The 15409-nt window shown below is 43.9% G+C and overlaps 1 protein-coding gene across 3 annotated transcripts in view; it reads left to right on the plus strand.

The window, feature by feature from the left end:
• Positions 1–15409, plus strand: part of LOC120994859 (interleukin-5 receptor subunit alpha-like) — a 53520-nt gene that overhangs the window by 16849 nt on the left and 21262 nt on the right. For all 3 annotated transcript variants that reach the window (XM_040423718.1, XM_040423716.1, XM_040423717.1), the window contains 2 exons: positions 12184–12301; positions 12533–12708. In XM_040423718.1, the coding sequence (XP_040279652.1) occupies positions 12184–12301; positions 12533–12708 (294 nt within the window). The remainder of the gene's footprint in view (positions 1–12183; positions 12302–12532; positions 12709–15409) is intronic.

Raw genomic sequence — 15409 nt, forward strand, 5'->3', positions numbered from 1 at the left:
CAATCCTCTTTTTGTGTTTATATTCCTAAGGAGCATAATTACTGCTCCCTTTTTAAGGTTCAGCTTATGCTTCGGCATTCCTGTTGGAGTTAGCTGATTAAGAAACTAAATAGGATAGTTCTGCATATCTTCCTCAGTTGAGTCATCAATTGAGTTTGAGCTGAGGAATGTCACAGTGTCTCCTTCCAAAATGTTTAGCACCTCTTATAATAAATAATAATAATATTAATAATAAGAATAATAATAAAAAAAATGTATTTATATAGTGCCACCATATTCCGCAGCGCTTTACTAATTCATAGGGTTCATGTACAAAACAAAAGTAACTGGCTAATATGCAACTGAAACACTAGGAGATAGGGCCCTGCTCGCAAGAGCTTACAATCTATGAGGAATTGGGGATGACACATAAGGTAGTTGATTGTGATAAGTAGGATTTGAGCCATTATTGAACTGACAGGAGTGGTGCTGGCCGATCTGCTTCGGGTTTGGGACTACTAGAGGATCGAATTTAGGTCAGAGGAGTTGGTGGGGGAAAGGTTTAGTCTGGGAAAAGTCATTTTAGGTAGCTTGATAAGCCTGCCTGAAAAGATGTGTTTTTAAGGCACATTTGAAGGTGGAGAAGTTGTGAATTGACCTAATATTCCGGGGCAGAGTATTCCAGAGAGTAGGTGCAGCTCGAGAAAAGTCTTGAAGACGGGAGTGAGAGGTACAAATTATGGAGGTTATTAATCTTATGTCGCGACTCGCTAACAGAACGGAGAGCACGAGTAGGGTGGTAGATGGAGATGAGGGAGGAGCTATATGGAGGTGCAGCACTGTGGAGAGCTTTGTGGGTGAGGGTGAGAAGTTTGAACTGCATTCTGTGGAGGATGGGCAACCAGTGAAGTGACTGGCACAGACTAGTAGCATCAGAGTAGTGGTTGGATGGATAGATGAGCCTGGCTGCAGCATTTAGAACAGACTGAAGGGGGGAGAGTTCAGTGAGAGAGAGACCGATTAGTAATGCGTTGCAGTAGTCAAGACTAGTGTTGAGCGGGAGGTGCCATATTCGATTTCGCGATATTTTGCGAATATTCGCTTGAATATTCATCTTATATTTGTCTAAATCGAATATTCGTCATTATTGTATTTATCGTGATTAATATGCGATTTAATCATTGGCATATTGCGATTTTTAAGCTTAGAATTAGAAGTTATAAATTATAACTTCTAATTGCCTTATAACTTAATAATAAGGCAACTTTCCTATTCTTTAATCTTGGAGATCTAGATTTAACACAAATATAGCGCTATATTCTATGTCTTTGTTAATAAAAGAATCAAGATAGCGAAGTATTCTTTATTCTACATCAACGAAGATAGCGAAGTATTCTACATCAATAACGATAGCGAAGTATTCTACATCAACGAAGTTAGCGAAGTATTCTACATCAACGAAGAAAGCGAAGTATTCTACATCAACGAAGATAGCGAAGTATTCTAAATCAACGAAGATAGCGAAGTATTCTACATTTTCCTCAATTTAAGTTATTATCACATTGCGATTACAACTTAGGCGATTTTGATAATGGTGATATTGGGAGAATTAACAGTCGGTTATAACGAATATAGTACTATATCTAAGAATAGTGGATTATAAAAGTTGGATTCACAATGCGGTTAATAATAATAGCAAATATTATCGTATTGCGATTACAAATTAGCACTGCTAGATTCCATATTCGTTAATTTCGTTAATTCTAGCAAGCTGACCCATTCCATTAGAGAGTCGAGACCCAGCAGCAGCTACAAGTTAAAATCACAATGCGATTAATATAACTTGAATTAATCGCATTGCGATTTCAACTTAGACCTGTTTTACTAAATTACTTTAAATTAGCGAGGATGACGAATATATTTATTCCTCAAAACAAAATATTCTCCATCTTCGCTAATTCAAGAAAGCCAACCATTGTAAACAAGGTACAAGTTAAAATCGTTATGCGATTTATTCAAGTTATATTATTCGCATTGCGATTGCAACTTGATTCTCACATCCGACAGTACATTCTAGCATGGAGGCGTTCCCATGGTGATGGGGACGCTCCATGCGCACGGGAAGTAGATAGAGGCAGCAACGGGCACTGACTTGAGTGGGCAGGGAGCAAGGAATCCTCTCTTAAAAGTACTGCTTTTGGACAAAGCTAGGGTAACAATAAAAAAAAAAAAGAATATTCAAAATAACGAATATATAGCACTATATTCTAAATATTCGCAAATTAGCGAAGTGCCGATATTCACAAAAAAAATTCGATATTCGCGCTCAACACTAGTCAAGACGAGAATGAATCAAGACAACAAGAGTTTTTGCCATTTCCACCGTAAGAAAAGTGCGGATTCTGGCAATATTCTTGAGGTGCAGACAACAATAGCATGTGAGTGATTGAATATGGGGAACAAAGGAAAGATCAGAGTCAAATGTGGCCCCAAAACAGCGGGCATGTTGCACAGGAGTTATAATAGTGCTGCAGACCGAAATTTGAAATATGGAAAGACTAGAAGTTCAATTTTTGAGAGGTTCAGTTTTAGATACAGAGAGGACATGATGTTAGAGACAGCTGCCAGACAATTACTGGTGTTTTGGAGTAAAGCAGGGGTGAGATCAGGGGATGAGGTGTATCGTTGGGTATCGTCAGCATAGAGATGTATCGAAAGCAAAATCTACTGATAGTCTGTCCGATGGCGGCAGTATAGAGGGAGAAGAGTAGAGGACTTAATACTGAGCCCTGAGGAACGCCGACATCAAGAGGAAGAGAAGAAGAAGAAGAGCCAGCGAATGATAAAGGAGCGGCCAGAGCGATAGGAAGAGAACCAAGAGAGAGCAGTGTCCTTAAGGCCAATTGAGTAGAGCATGGTGAGGAGGAGTTTATGGTCTACGGCAGGCATGTTCAACCTGCGGCCCTCCAGCTGTTGCAAAACTACAACTCCCAGCATGCCCGAACAGACTACAGCTATCAGCCTACAGCAGGACATTGTGGGAGTTGTAGTTTTACAACAGCTGGAGGGCCGCAGGTTGAGTATGCCTGGTCTACGGTATCAAACGCTGCAGAGAGATCCAGCAGAATCAGTAGCAAATAGTCACCATTTCTTTTTGCTGTAAGGAGATCGTTAGACACTTTAGTAAGGGCAGTTTCTGTCGAGTGAAGAGGGCGAAAGGCAGATTGTAAGGGGTCAAGAAGAGAGTTTGCAGAGAGATAGCTTATTAAGCGAGAGTAGACAAGACATTCAAGGAGTTTAGAGATGAAGGGGAGCTTAGAAACAGGTCGGTAGTTAGCAGCATAGGTCGGGTCAAGAGATGGTTTCTTTAGTAGTGGGGGTATAATAGAGTTTTTGAAAGAGGAGGGAAAGATACCAGAAGAGAGAGAGAGGTTAAAAATTGTAGTTAGGTGAGTGATGACAGCAGGGGACAGGGACTGGAGGAGGTGTGATGGAATAGGATCACTGCTGCAGGTTGCTATTACTGCTACAGGTACTATCAACATCAGAGTTCTTTGGGCAAAGAATATTTTTTTTGTTATCTTTGAGACATCGGCAACTGGAATTCTTTTTCCAAATAATTCTTTGACAATATTTCCTGTACATAAAATTTTTGAAGGGATTTCAATTATGTCTTCAGGCAAACCGTCAATGTGTGGTGTATCACCATTGCCAACATGGATCAACCAATTGCTGAATTCAGTGTCAACTGAACGGATATTATTAGTAAGGTTAGGTATTTGGAAGTTTTGCCACAGTTTATTATACTTTATACATGCTTCTACAATTTTTGTCCGGTCACCATGAGGAACCACTGGAAGTGTTTGCCGAGTAATAAAACTTTTCATCCAAAGGGTTTGTGGTTATCCATTATTTCTTCTAGCAGTTTGTCGATAGATGGGGCCATTGTACACATCCCAAATGAGTACTGTAGATGATCTCAAATTTTCAGCAGCAGCAGAATTGAGACGCATATTTGATATTGAGTTAATTTGAACTGAGAGTGATATGTTCTTCCACCCTCAAGAAGATTGGCTGCTATACCTGTTGAGGCTACAGGGAGTGCAATGTTACCTTCTCCATAAACTGTGCTGAGAAGAGTTTTGTAAAGATAGGTTTTACCACTACCTCCTGGACCATCCAAAAAAAAAACAACGGTTGCAAAGGTGTCATTTTTGCTTGCAGACAATATTTTTTCTAAAGCTGTTTTTTGTTCTCTGTTTAATGTTTTTTCTCCATTTCTTCACCTGTGCATTTTTGTAATTCCTTGTCATACATATTCCAAAGTTGATCAGTATTTGGCATTGTGGAAGGCAATCCAAAATCTTCACAGTTTTTGCCATGTACTACCAGAATGTTGGCTATTTCTGTAATTGCGATCTTACGACATATTGTGCAATCATCATTGTGTTGTTTATGTTTATGAACTAAATCTTCAATGAGATATTGCTCATATTTTAGAAAAAGTGCATTCATATTTTGTAATGATGCAAAAACACAGATATGTGCAAATAATTCCCTAAGTCGTTTAGGCATTGCAAAGTGGACATTATCTTCCAAAGTGCCCACACGTCATCATTAATAAGTCCTTTTCCTTTTGCAGCCTCTTGGAAAGTGGGATATACATTTCCATGTACCATCCTCAGATCTTCAAAGGATACTGCACCAGCCACATGCAGCAATAGTAGACGCAGACAGTAACGCTCTGCATCTGATATTAAGTTGACAGAATACACTCGTCGAATAATTTTTTCTGCACCACGTTGACGCAATTTCCAACAACAATTTTGAGAGTCAAACACATAATGCAAAGGAATGTCCGAATATAATATATTCTTTGCTTCCTCTTTTTGTTGATTTAATTTGAACCAAGCTGCCAATTGAGCATCATGGTTTAAAGCTCTCTGTACCGCTGTGGTAATGTCATTTGGGTTGAAAAAAAATGATTGTTCTTCAGGCAGATGCGCCGCTAATCTATGGATTGTATGGGATTGATAATGCATTTCAAACCCATGCAAACGCCATGCTGCTTCTGGAGCACTGACATACCTAGAATTAATAAAGGTCTTTATTTCATCATGATTCAAAGTACCTTGTTCTTGAATGACAACATTTGCACAATCATGACCTTTGTACACATATTTAAAAAGGTATTTGACACTTTTCACTGATGCACAAACTTCCACATTAATGTGGCAATTTTACTTCAACGCTAAGTAAGGATTATATGGTACAACCCAAGAATTATCAATATTCTTCTCGTTAAGAATTATAGTTTGGCCTGTATTTCTTCTCTTGTACTTTGGACAGCCATTGCTATTAGCAATAGTTTTTTGTTGGAATTCCTTCGGAAAATCCTTACAGCATTTGTCATTTGTCATACATGGAGAATTAGGATTGAGAGCTCCACATGGTCCATGAATCATATGCTTTGTTACAATTGCATGTAAGCGAGGAGTGATTTCTATGTTAGGGATTTCAGCAGAGACTATTTTATCTATCAGTTCTTAATTTTTTTGGTTTACAGCTTTCTTTAAGAATGAGAAGTATGTGAGCATGTGGTAAACCTCTCTTTTGAAATTCTATCACGTAGACCATTGCTTTTGGGACTCCAAAAATATGTTTTTTACTGATGTCATCAATTAGAGCTTTGAGTTTTAGGTGAGATACTCTTGCAACTAAATGTGGTTGTCCATCAACAGTTTGTCCATGTTGTAGGTTATGTACAATCTCTTCCCATTTGGGATTGCATGTCATTGTAATAAAAAGATCTGGTTTTCCATATTTTCTGACAATTGCCATAGCATCTTGATAATTTTGTTGCATGTTTCTGGGGCTCCCTGCAAATGAAGAAGGCAAAATATACATTTTTTCAGGACTCAGGCCTGCTTCATTGGCTTCATTAAGTAAAATGATCCATTAATCCAAAGTATTTTTCAACACGCAATTTAGGCTGATTTTGAGTCTGTTGGCTTCTGTTTTTACATATGCATCAACTATATATTGCTGTGTAATGCAGCCTGCATTTAAGAAGGGGTTAAAATCCTCTCTATGGGTCCATTCACACATCCACAAAATGGGTCCGCATCCGTTCCACAATTTTGCGGAACGGGTGCAGACCCATTCATTTTCAATGGGGCCAGAATGTGCTGTCCGCATCCGCATTTGCGGATCCGCACTTCCGCATCCGTGCTTCCGTTTCCGCAAAAATATAGAACATGTCCTATTCTTGTCCGTAATTGCGGACAAGATTAGGCATTTTCTATTATAGTGCAGGCGATGTGCGGAATGCACATTGCCGGTGTCCGTGTTTTGTGGATCCGCAAAACACTTACGGACGTGTGAATGGACCCTAATGGAAAGACGGTAAAGCTTGTGGTCTGTTTTGCAATGGAATGTCAATTCCCCAGCTTTGATCCCCATAGGGGAATAACAATGGATAAACCATGGGTTCCAAATTAGGATCAAGGACACTAATTATTTGTGTTTTTTTATTTTTTATTTGTATAATCTTCACTTGGTTTGCAGTGTATAAGAAGATCTCTTTCAAGTGGTGGTTCTCCATCTTCATTTTGAAAAATAAAAGCAACCTCATTATATTTTGGTGCGTTATAGCGCCTTTGGTCATTTTTGCGATCTTGTACTATTGTCATTCCTTAATAACATTGCCATTTTTTTGCAGCATCCTCTTCATATTCTTTTTCAACTTGGTACAACATTTTGCAGGCCTCGGCAAAAGGATTGAATTGTGCCATAAATGTACTTAAAGGGACACTGACAGGCCCAATTAGCATATTTAGGCATATATATGTCAGTACAGGTCTTATAAAGTCTATTAAAATCATCTAAGTATCCCCCCTGTCCACCTTATAAATATTGAAATATTAAGTTTTATAACCTGCTTGTCCGGTCACAAATCTGCCCAAGGGGCGGCGTTTCATCCGAAAATGCGCCCAGCCAGCCGCTCCCAACTGCCGTCTGAAGCCCCGCCCAGCTCATCAATATTCACTTCGCTGGGCGGCGGCTACAACTCTCCCGACTCAAGTGCCCGGCGCATGCGCATAAAGCAGGGGCTGCAGCGCTCTGTACGCAGGAGCGATGTGACCCCGGCCGGGCGCATGCGCTGAAGATTGGACGGAGGACGTGCCCAGAGGATCGAATGGGCTGTGCGCAGAATCTTGAGTCGGGAGAGTTGTAGCCGCCGCCCAGCGAAGTGAATATTGATGAGCTGGGCGGGGCTTCAGACGGCAGTTGGGAGCGGCTGGCTGGGCGCATTTTCAGATGAAACGCCGCACCTTGGGCAGATTTGTGACCGGACAAGCAGGTTATAAAACTTAATATTTCAATATTTATAAGGTGGACAGGGGGGATACTTAGATGATTTTAATAGACTTTATAAGACCTGTACTGACATATATATGCCTAAATATGCTAATTGGGCCTGTCAGTGTCCCTTTAATGTTTGCATAAGCTCTGTATTTATTCCTGAGTTGGCAGAAATTTGCATTCTTTGTTCTGCAGCTTCAGAGGGATCTAAAATGTATAATTGTGCAAACTGTCTGTTTTCACCCTGTTGAGGATGCAGTGTTCCTGCTCTGTGACAAATCGAACCATGGATTCGAGAACAGTATGGCCCATAGCCAGAAGGCGGACTAATGTTAGCTCCCATAGATGCAAATGCTAGAGCACTATTTATTGACCTTATATTTAGCATGAAATTTTTGCTGTAATGATGCTGACCCGTCATGAGCTGCTGTATAAACGGATTTGTTCGAATTGGTTGAAGATTTACTTTTCCGTTTGAGAAACACTGTGTAAATTTTTGACCAGATGGTCTTTCTCCTTCAAAATGTTTTGCTTGACAACAATTGCATATCTGATTTAAATCTCCACATGTGTGGGGTATAATGTTACCCTCATTAATATTAACTATATCATTTATCATTGCCATTCTTTCTATTGTAGCCCTAGATTCACTATTTTCCACTCGTTTACTTCGGGCCAGTCTCTGGAATTGTGCTTGCCGCAAACATTGTAATTGTCGTTCTTCTGATGTAAGACTTGCTCTCCTAGCTTTTTCTCTTTCAGCATGTCTCTTACGTTTTTGTCTTTCTCTTATATCATTTATCCTCTCCTGTGTGGCTGTTGACAAATGTATTGTGTCTGTTTGAAGATCTGTTATCCTGCCTTTCTTTATTTTAGCTTGTTGCTGACAGTGTTTTTCATTCATCTGCAGTAAGACTTGCTCTCCTAGCTCTGTGTGTTTTGGCATTTTTCTGACGTTCATTTTCCTTTTCTTCAATAGATCTATTTGCTCGTCTTTGTCTCTCTCTTAGACAATTTTTTTTACGCTGATTTTCCAGTTCTTCTATAGATCTATTTGCTCTTCTGAGTCTTTGTCTTTTAGCGTTTTTGTGACGCTCATTTTCTTTTTCTTCAATTGATCTATTTCCTCTTTTTTTTCTTTGTTTTTCAGCTTTTTTTTTATTTTTTATATTTACTTGCTGAGCTGACCGTTTCTCCAGAAGAAGTTGCTTATGTAGGAATTGATTGTCTGTGTCTTTTGTCCTACTTGACGTGTCCTTTTTTTTGGGTGTCATGTTGTTAGTAGATAGTCCCAATAATATAGGCTTGTACTTTTCTAATATTTTATCTTACTGTAATACTGGCTTATATGTTGCTGGAATATGCATCACTGGCACTGACTGCTTGCTGTTGCAGAGATTGCTGACACTGACTGGTGGCTGAGACTGCTGGCACTGAGTGCTTCCTGTGGCTGAGACTGCTGACTGTGTCTGGTGGCTTGTAGCTGAGACTGCTGGCACTGAGTGCTGGCTGTGGCTGAGACTGCTGACTGGCAGGTGGCTGAGACTGCTGGCACTGACTGGTGGCTGTGGCTGAGACTGCTGGCTGTGTCTGGTGGCTTGTAGCTGAGACTGATGGCACTGAGTGCTGCCTGTGGCTGAGACTGATGGCTGTGTCTGGTGGCTGAGACTGCTGGCACTGACTGGTGGCTGAGACTTGTGGCTGTGGCCGAGACTGTTGGATGGGGCGCAGACTGTTGGTACTGACTGCTGGCTGTGGATGAGAGTGCTGGCTGCGGCTGAGACTGTTTTCCCTACTGCTGACTGTAGCTAAGATTGCTGTCACTGACTGGTGGCTGAGACTGCTTGAACTGACTGGAGGCTGTGGCTAAGACTGCTGGCACTGACTGATGGCTGAGACTGCTGACTGCTGGCTGGTAGCTGTGACTGCTGGCTGTGGCTTGTAGCTGAGACTGCTGGCACTGAGTGCTGGCTGTGGCTGAGACTGCTGACTGCGGCAGGTGGCTGAGACTGCTGGCACTGACTGGTGGCTGATACTGGTGGCTGTGGCTGAGACCGTTGACTGTGGTGCAGACTGTTGGTACTGACTGCTGTCTGTGGCTGAGAGTGCTGGCTGCGGCTGAGACTGTTTGCACTACGGCTCTAGCTGAGATTGCAGTCACTGACTGGTGGCTGACACAGCTGGCACTGACTGGTGCTACTGCGACTGGTGGCTGAGACTGCTGACACTGACTGGTGGCTAACACAGCTGGCACTGTAACTGGTTGCTATGGCTGGACGACTGGCACTGACTGCTGGTGCTGAGACTGTTGGTAGCAACTGGTAGGTAAGATTGCTGACAGGGGCTCCTCTCTATATGGATTATAGTGCTGTGACTGATGTCTAACGAACAGAAATGGCAGACTGCTGACAGGGGCTCCTCTCTGGGCTATAGTGCTGTGACTGATGACTGACAAACAGAAATGGCTGACAGCTGACAGGGGCTCCTCTCACTAATGACTGACGAACAGAAATGGCTGACTGCTGACAGGAGCTCCTCTCACTGATGACTAACGAACTGTAATGGCAGACTGCTCACAGGGGCTTCTTTCAGTGATGACTGACTGACTAACAGAAATGGCACAAAAATGGCGGCAGTCATACCTGCACCATCTGTGGGCAGTGCTGACAATGTTAATACTGTGTCGGCGGTACAGGCGGCTTCTTCAGCGCGCTTGTGTGGGCTTTGTGGCACAGAAATAGTACTAAAATGACGGCAGTCCGACCTGCGCTGTCTGTGGGCAGTGCTGACAATCTTAACACTGTGTGCGCGGTACAGGCAGCTTCTTCAGCGCGCTTGTGTGGGCAGTGTGGGCAATGCAGGCGCGCTTAACTACTCACCAGGACTTCAATTCCCAGAAGTCCGTGCGGTGAAAGTGATGCATGCGCACTGGCTGGACGGCGGTGGGAGAACTGTCTCAGGAGCGGAGGGCAGCGGGGGAACTGTCTCAGTAGCGGACGGCAGCGGGCAAGCTCTGGCCACCCTATAGGGTGACACCCTGCAGGAAAACTTGTGAGTAATGCTGTGTCCGTATGCAGCGCTGTGACCTGATTGGACGTAGTGCCGCGCATGCCCAGTGCAAAACTGGTGACATACACATGGACACAGCGCACTCACACAGGGATTTTATTATTAGAGATATCTCTGTACTTTGCTCCATTCAATGTTCCCCCAACTCTGACCAGTCTCCTTGCCCCAGCCACAAAAAAAAACCACTTCCACAGCATGATGCAGCCACAACCATGTTTCACCTTAGGGATGTTATTGGGAAGGTGATAAGGAGTTCCTGGTTTCTTCCAGACAATACGATTAGAATTGAGGTCAAAAAGTTCAATTTTGGTTTAATCAGACCAGAACATCTTGTTTCTCACAGTCTGAGAGTATTTTAGGTGCTTTTCTGCAAACTCCAGGTGAGGTTTCAAGCATATATTACTGAGGAGAGGATTCTTTCTGGCCATTCTGCCTATAAGGCCCCTTTCACACGAGTATTCTGCACGGATGCGATGCGTGAGTTGAACGCATTGTACCCGCACTGAATCCTGACCCATTCATTTCTATGGGGCTGTGCACACGAGCGGTGATTTTCACGCATCACTTGTGCGTTGCATGAAAATCGCAGCATGCTCCTCTTTGTGTGTTTTTCACGTAACACAGGCCCCATAGAAATGAATGGGGTTGCGTGAAAATCGCAAGCATCCGCAAGCAAGTGCGGATGCAGTGCGATTTTCACGCACGGTTGCTAGGTAACGATCGGGATGGGGACCCGATCATTATTATTTCCCCTAATAACATGGTTATAAGGGAAAGTAATAGCATTCTGAATACAGAATGCATAGTAAAATAGGGCTGGAGGGGTTAAAAAAAAAAATATTAATAATTTAACTCACCTTAATCCACTTGTTCGCTCAGCCGCCATCTCTTCTGTCTTCATCTGGGAGCAATAGGTTCTTTGATGACGTCACTACTCTCATCACATGATCCATCACCATGGTGATGGATCATGTGATGGACCATGTGATGAACGCAGTGACGTCATCAAAGGTCCTATTGCTCACAGATAAAGACAGAAGAGAAGCCGGGCTGCGCGAACAAGTGGATTAAGGTGAGTTAAGTTATTTATTTATTTTTTTAACCCCTTCAGCCCTATTTTACTATGCATTCTGTATTCAGAATGCTATTATTTTCCCTTATAACCATGTTATAAGGGGAAATAATACAATCTATACTACAACTAACCCAAACCTGAACTTCTGTAAAGAAGTTCGGGTCTGGGTACCACAGTCGGTTTTTTATCACGCGCGTGCAAAACACATTGCACCCGCGCGATAAAAAATGAACATCGGAATGCAATCGCAGTCAAAACTGACTGCAATTGAGTTCCTACTCGTGTGGGTTTGCCGCAATGCACCGGGACCCATCCATTCAAGTAAACAGAGCTTAGCCCCGCCCAGGCCAGTTGATACAAGTCGTGACGTCACTGGGCCTGCCTTCTCAAACTGCTGATCGGCGGGGGTCCTGGGTGTCGGACCCCCGCCGATCAGATGCTGATGGATAGATCATCAGTTTGAACAAATTGCAGAACCCCTTTAACTGAATGGTCAAACAATGATCTTGTTTGATGCTCCACCTATGTATTAGACCAACCCTTCTTATACAGTAAAATATTAAAACATGGCAAATCTATCAGAAATGTGGCTTACTGCTTTACTTTTTCTTACAACATACATGATAAGCATTCTGATGCCTAAAGTTTAGAGCTATAGATTCCAAACAATATAACATATTGTGGTTGTTTCACAGGAAGAAATCAGATGGCAGCAAATATAGAATGCATTGTATATAATGTATCCTCTATGAAATGTACATGGAGCTATGGTAAAAATCTACAATATAAAACTGAGCACAACCTTTCTTTAGAGTAAGTGTCAGATCATTTGTATCAGTATTTACGGCAGGGATGCCCAACCTGCGGCCCTGCAGAACTACAACTCCCAGCATGCTCAGACAGCCTACAGCTATCAGTCTGCAGCAGAGCATGGCAGGAGTTGTAGTTTTACAACAGCTGGAGGGCCGCAGGTTGGGTATCCCCGATTTACGGTATATCATAAACTTCTCTGATTAAACTTGTGGAATATATTTTTTGCTCCAGGCAAGACTCAACCATCATAAACTGCCAGCAATACGTAAATGATCTGGAAATGAGGACGGGCAGCTGCACATTTCATAATTTAACTGTGCATTATTTTAAGGAAGTTACCATCATTTTGAATTGGAAAGGTTCTGAAAATCATGTGTTAAAAGATATGTTCAAACTTGCAGAAAAAGGTATAGTAGACTATACTTGTAATGACACTGAATCACACTCCAGCAGGGCTGTTATCAGGGTGGTACATGTGGTACAACTGTTAGACGCCAGTATGGTTGACATACCACAAAAGCTAACTTAATACTAATGTTAAATACACAGTTGCACCAAATCTGATACTTAAAGGGGTTGTCCGGGTTCAGAGCCAGACATATCCCTATTTTCACCCAGGCAGCTCCCCTGGTATGAGCATCGGAGCAGAGTTCCCGGTGATGTCACCGGCACCGATGAGAGGGCTTTAGCGCTGCCCTAGTTCAGTACGTCACCAGATCTCCAAAAAAAAGCTTTTGCCCAGTGCGATTCAGCACAGGGTAAGGCCTCCTGCACACGACCGTTGTGTGCACCCGTGGCCGTTGTGCCGTTTTCCGTTTTTTTTCGCGGACCCATTGACTTTCAATGGGTCCGTGGAAAAAACGGAAAATGCACCGTTTTTCAGCCGCATCCGTGATCCGTGTTTCCTGGCCGTGAAAAAAATATGACCTGTCCTATTTTTTTCACGGCCAACGGTTCACGGACCCATTCAAGTCAATGGGTCCGTGAAAGAACACGGATGCACACAAGATTGGCATCCGTGTCCGTGATCCGTGGCCGTAGGTTAGTTTTTATACAGACGGATCCGAAGATCCGTCTGCATAAAAGCTTTTTCAAAGCTGAGTTTTCACTTCGTGAAAACTCAGAACCGACAGTATATTCTAACACAGAAGCGTTCCCATGGTGATGGGGACGCTTCTAGTTAGAATACACTACAAACTGTGTACAAGACTGCCCCCTGCTGCCTGGCAGCACCCGATCTCTTACAGGGGGCCGTGATCAGCACAATTAACCCCTTCAGGTGCGGCACCTGAAAGGGTTAATTGTACTATCATATCCCCCTGTAAGAGATCAGGGCTGCCAGGCCCCCCCCCCCTCCCCAGTTTGAATATCATTGATGGCCAGTGCGCCCCCCCCCTCCCCCCTCTATTGTAATAATTCGTTGGTGGCACAGTGTGCGCCCCCCCCCCCTCTATTGTAATAATTCGTTGGTGGCACAGTGTGCGCCCCCCCTCTATTGTAATAATTCGTTGGTGGCACAGTGTGCGCCCCCCCCCCTCTATTGTAATAATTCGTTGGTGGCACAGTGTGCGCCCCCCATCGGCCCCCCCTCCCTCTATAGCATTAACAACATTGGTGGCCAGTGTGCGGCCTCCCATCCCCCCCCCCCCCATCATTGGTGGCAGCGGAGTTCCGATCGGAGTCCCAGTTTAATCGCTGGGGCTCCGATCGGTAACCATGGCAACCAGGACGCTACTACAGTCCTGGTTACCATGGTTACTTAGCAACAGTACAATAGTCAAAGATTCATACTTACCTGCTGCTGCGATCTCTGCGTCCGGCCGGGAGCTCCACCTACTGGTAAGTGACAGCCTCAGGTCTGTGCGGCGCATTGCTAAATGAACTGTCACTTACCAGTAGGAGGAGCTCCCGGCCGGACGCAGAGATCGCAGCTCCCAGGTAAGTATGAATCATTTCCTATTGTACTATTGCTAGTAACCCACTGCCACCAATGATCGGGGGGAAGGGGGGGGGAGATGGGAGGCCGCACACTGGCCACCAATGTTGTTAATGCTATAGAGGGAGGGGGGGCCGATGGGGGGCGCACACTGTGCCACCAACGAATTATTACAATAGAGGGGGGGGGGGGGCGCACACTGTGCCACCAACGATTTATTACAATAGAGGGGGGGAGGGGGGGGGCGCACACTGTGCCACCAACGATTTATTACAATAGAGGGAGGAAGGGGGGGGGGCGCACACTGTGCCACCAACGATTTATTACAATAGAGGGAGGAAGGGGGGGGGGCACACTGGCCACCAATGATATTCAAACTGGGGAGGGGGGGGGGGTCTGCCCCCTGCTGCCTGGCAGCCCTGATCTCTTACAGGGGGATATGATAGTACAATTAACCCCTTCAGGTGCGGCACTTGAGGGGTTAATTGTGCTGATCACGGCCCCCTGTAAGAGATCGGATGCTGCCAGGCAGCAGGGGGCAGTCATGTACACAGTTTGTAGTATATTCTAACTAGAAGCGTCCCCATCACCATGGGAACGCCTCTGTGTTAGAATATACTGTCGGAAATGAGGTTTCACGATCTAACTCATATCCGACAGTATATTCTAACATAGAGGCGTTCCCATGGTGATGGGGACGCTTCAAGTTAAAATATACCATCGGATTGGAGAAAACTCCCATCCTATGGTATATTAACTCCTGACTTTACATTGAAAGTCAATGGGGACGGATCCGTTTGAAATGGCACCATATTGTGTCAACGTCAAACGGATCCGTCCCCATTGACTTGCATTGTAATTCAGGACGGATCCGTTTGGCTCCGCACGGCCAGGCGGACACCAAAACGACTTTTTTTTCATGTCCGTGGATCCTCCAAAAATCAAGGAAGACCCACGGATGAAAAAACGGTCACGGATCACGGACCAACGGAACCCGTTTTTGCGGACCGCAAAAAAATACGTTCGTGTGCAGGAGGCCTAAAGGAGAGCATCGTAGCATGAAATGCTCCAAAGCTCATGGGTGAAAACAGGGATATGTCCAGGTTCAGCTCTGAACCTGGACAACCCCTTTAACACAAAAAAGCCATTGGAAAAGTTAAAGCTTGCCAAAA

The sequence above is a fragment of the Bufo bufo genome, chromosome 3 (genome assembly GCF_905171765.1).
Source record: "Bufo bufo chromosome 3, aBufBuf1.1, whole genome shotgun sequence".
Taxonomy (NCBI): domain Eukaryota; kingdom Metazoa; phylum Chordata; class Amphibia; order Anura; family Bufonidae; genus Bufo; species Bufo bufo.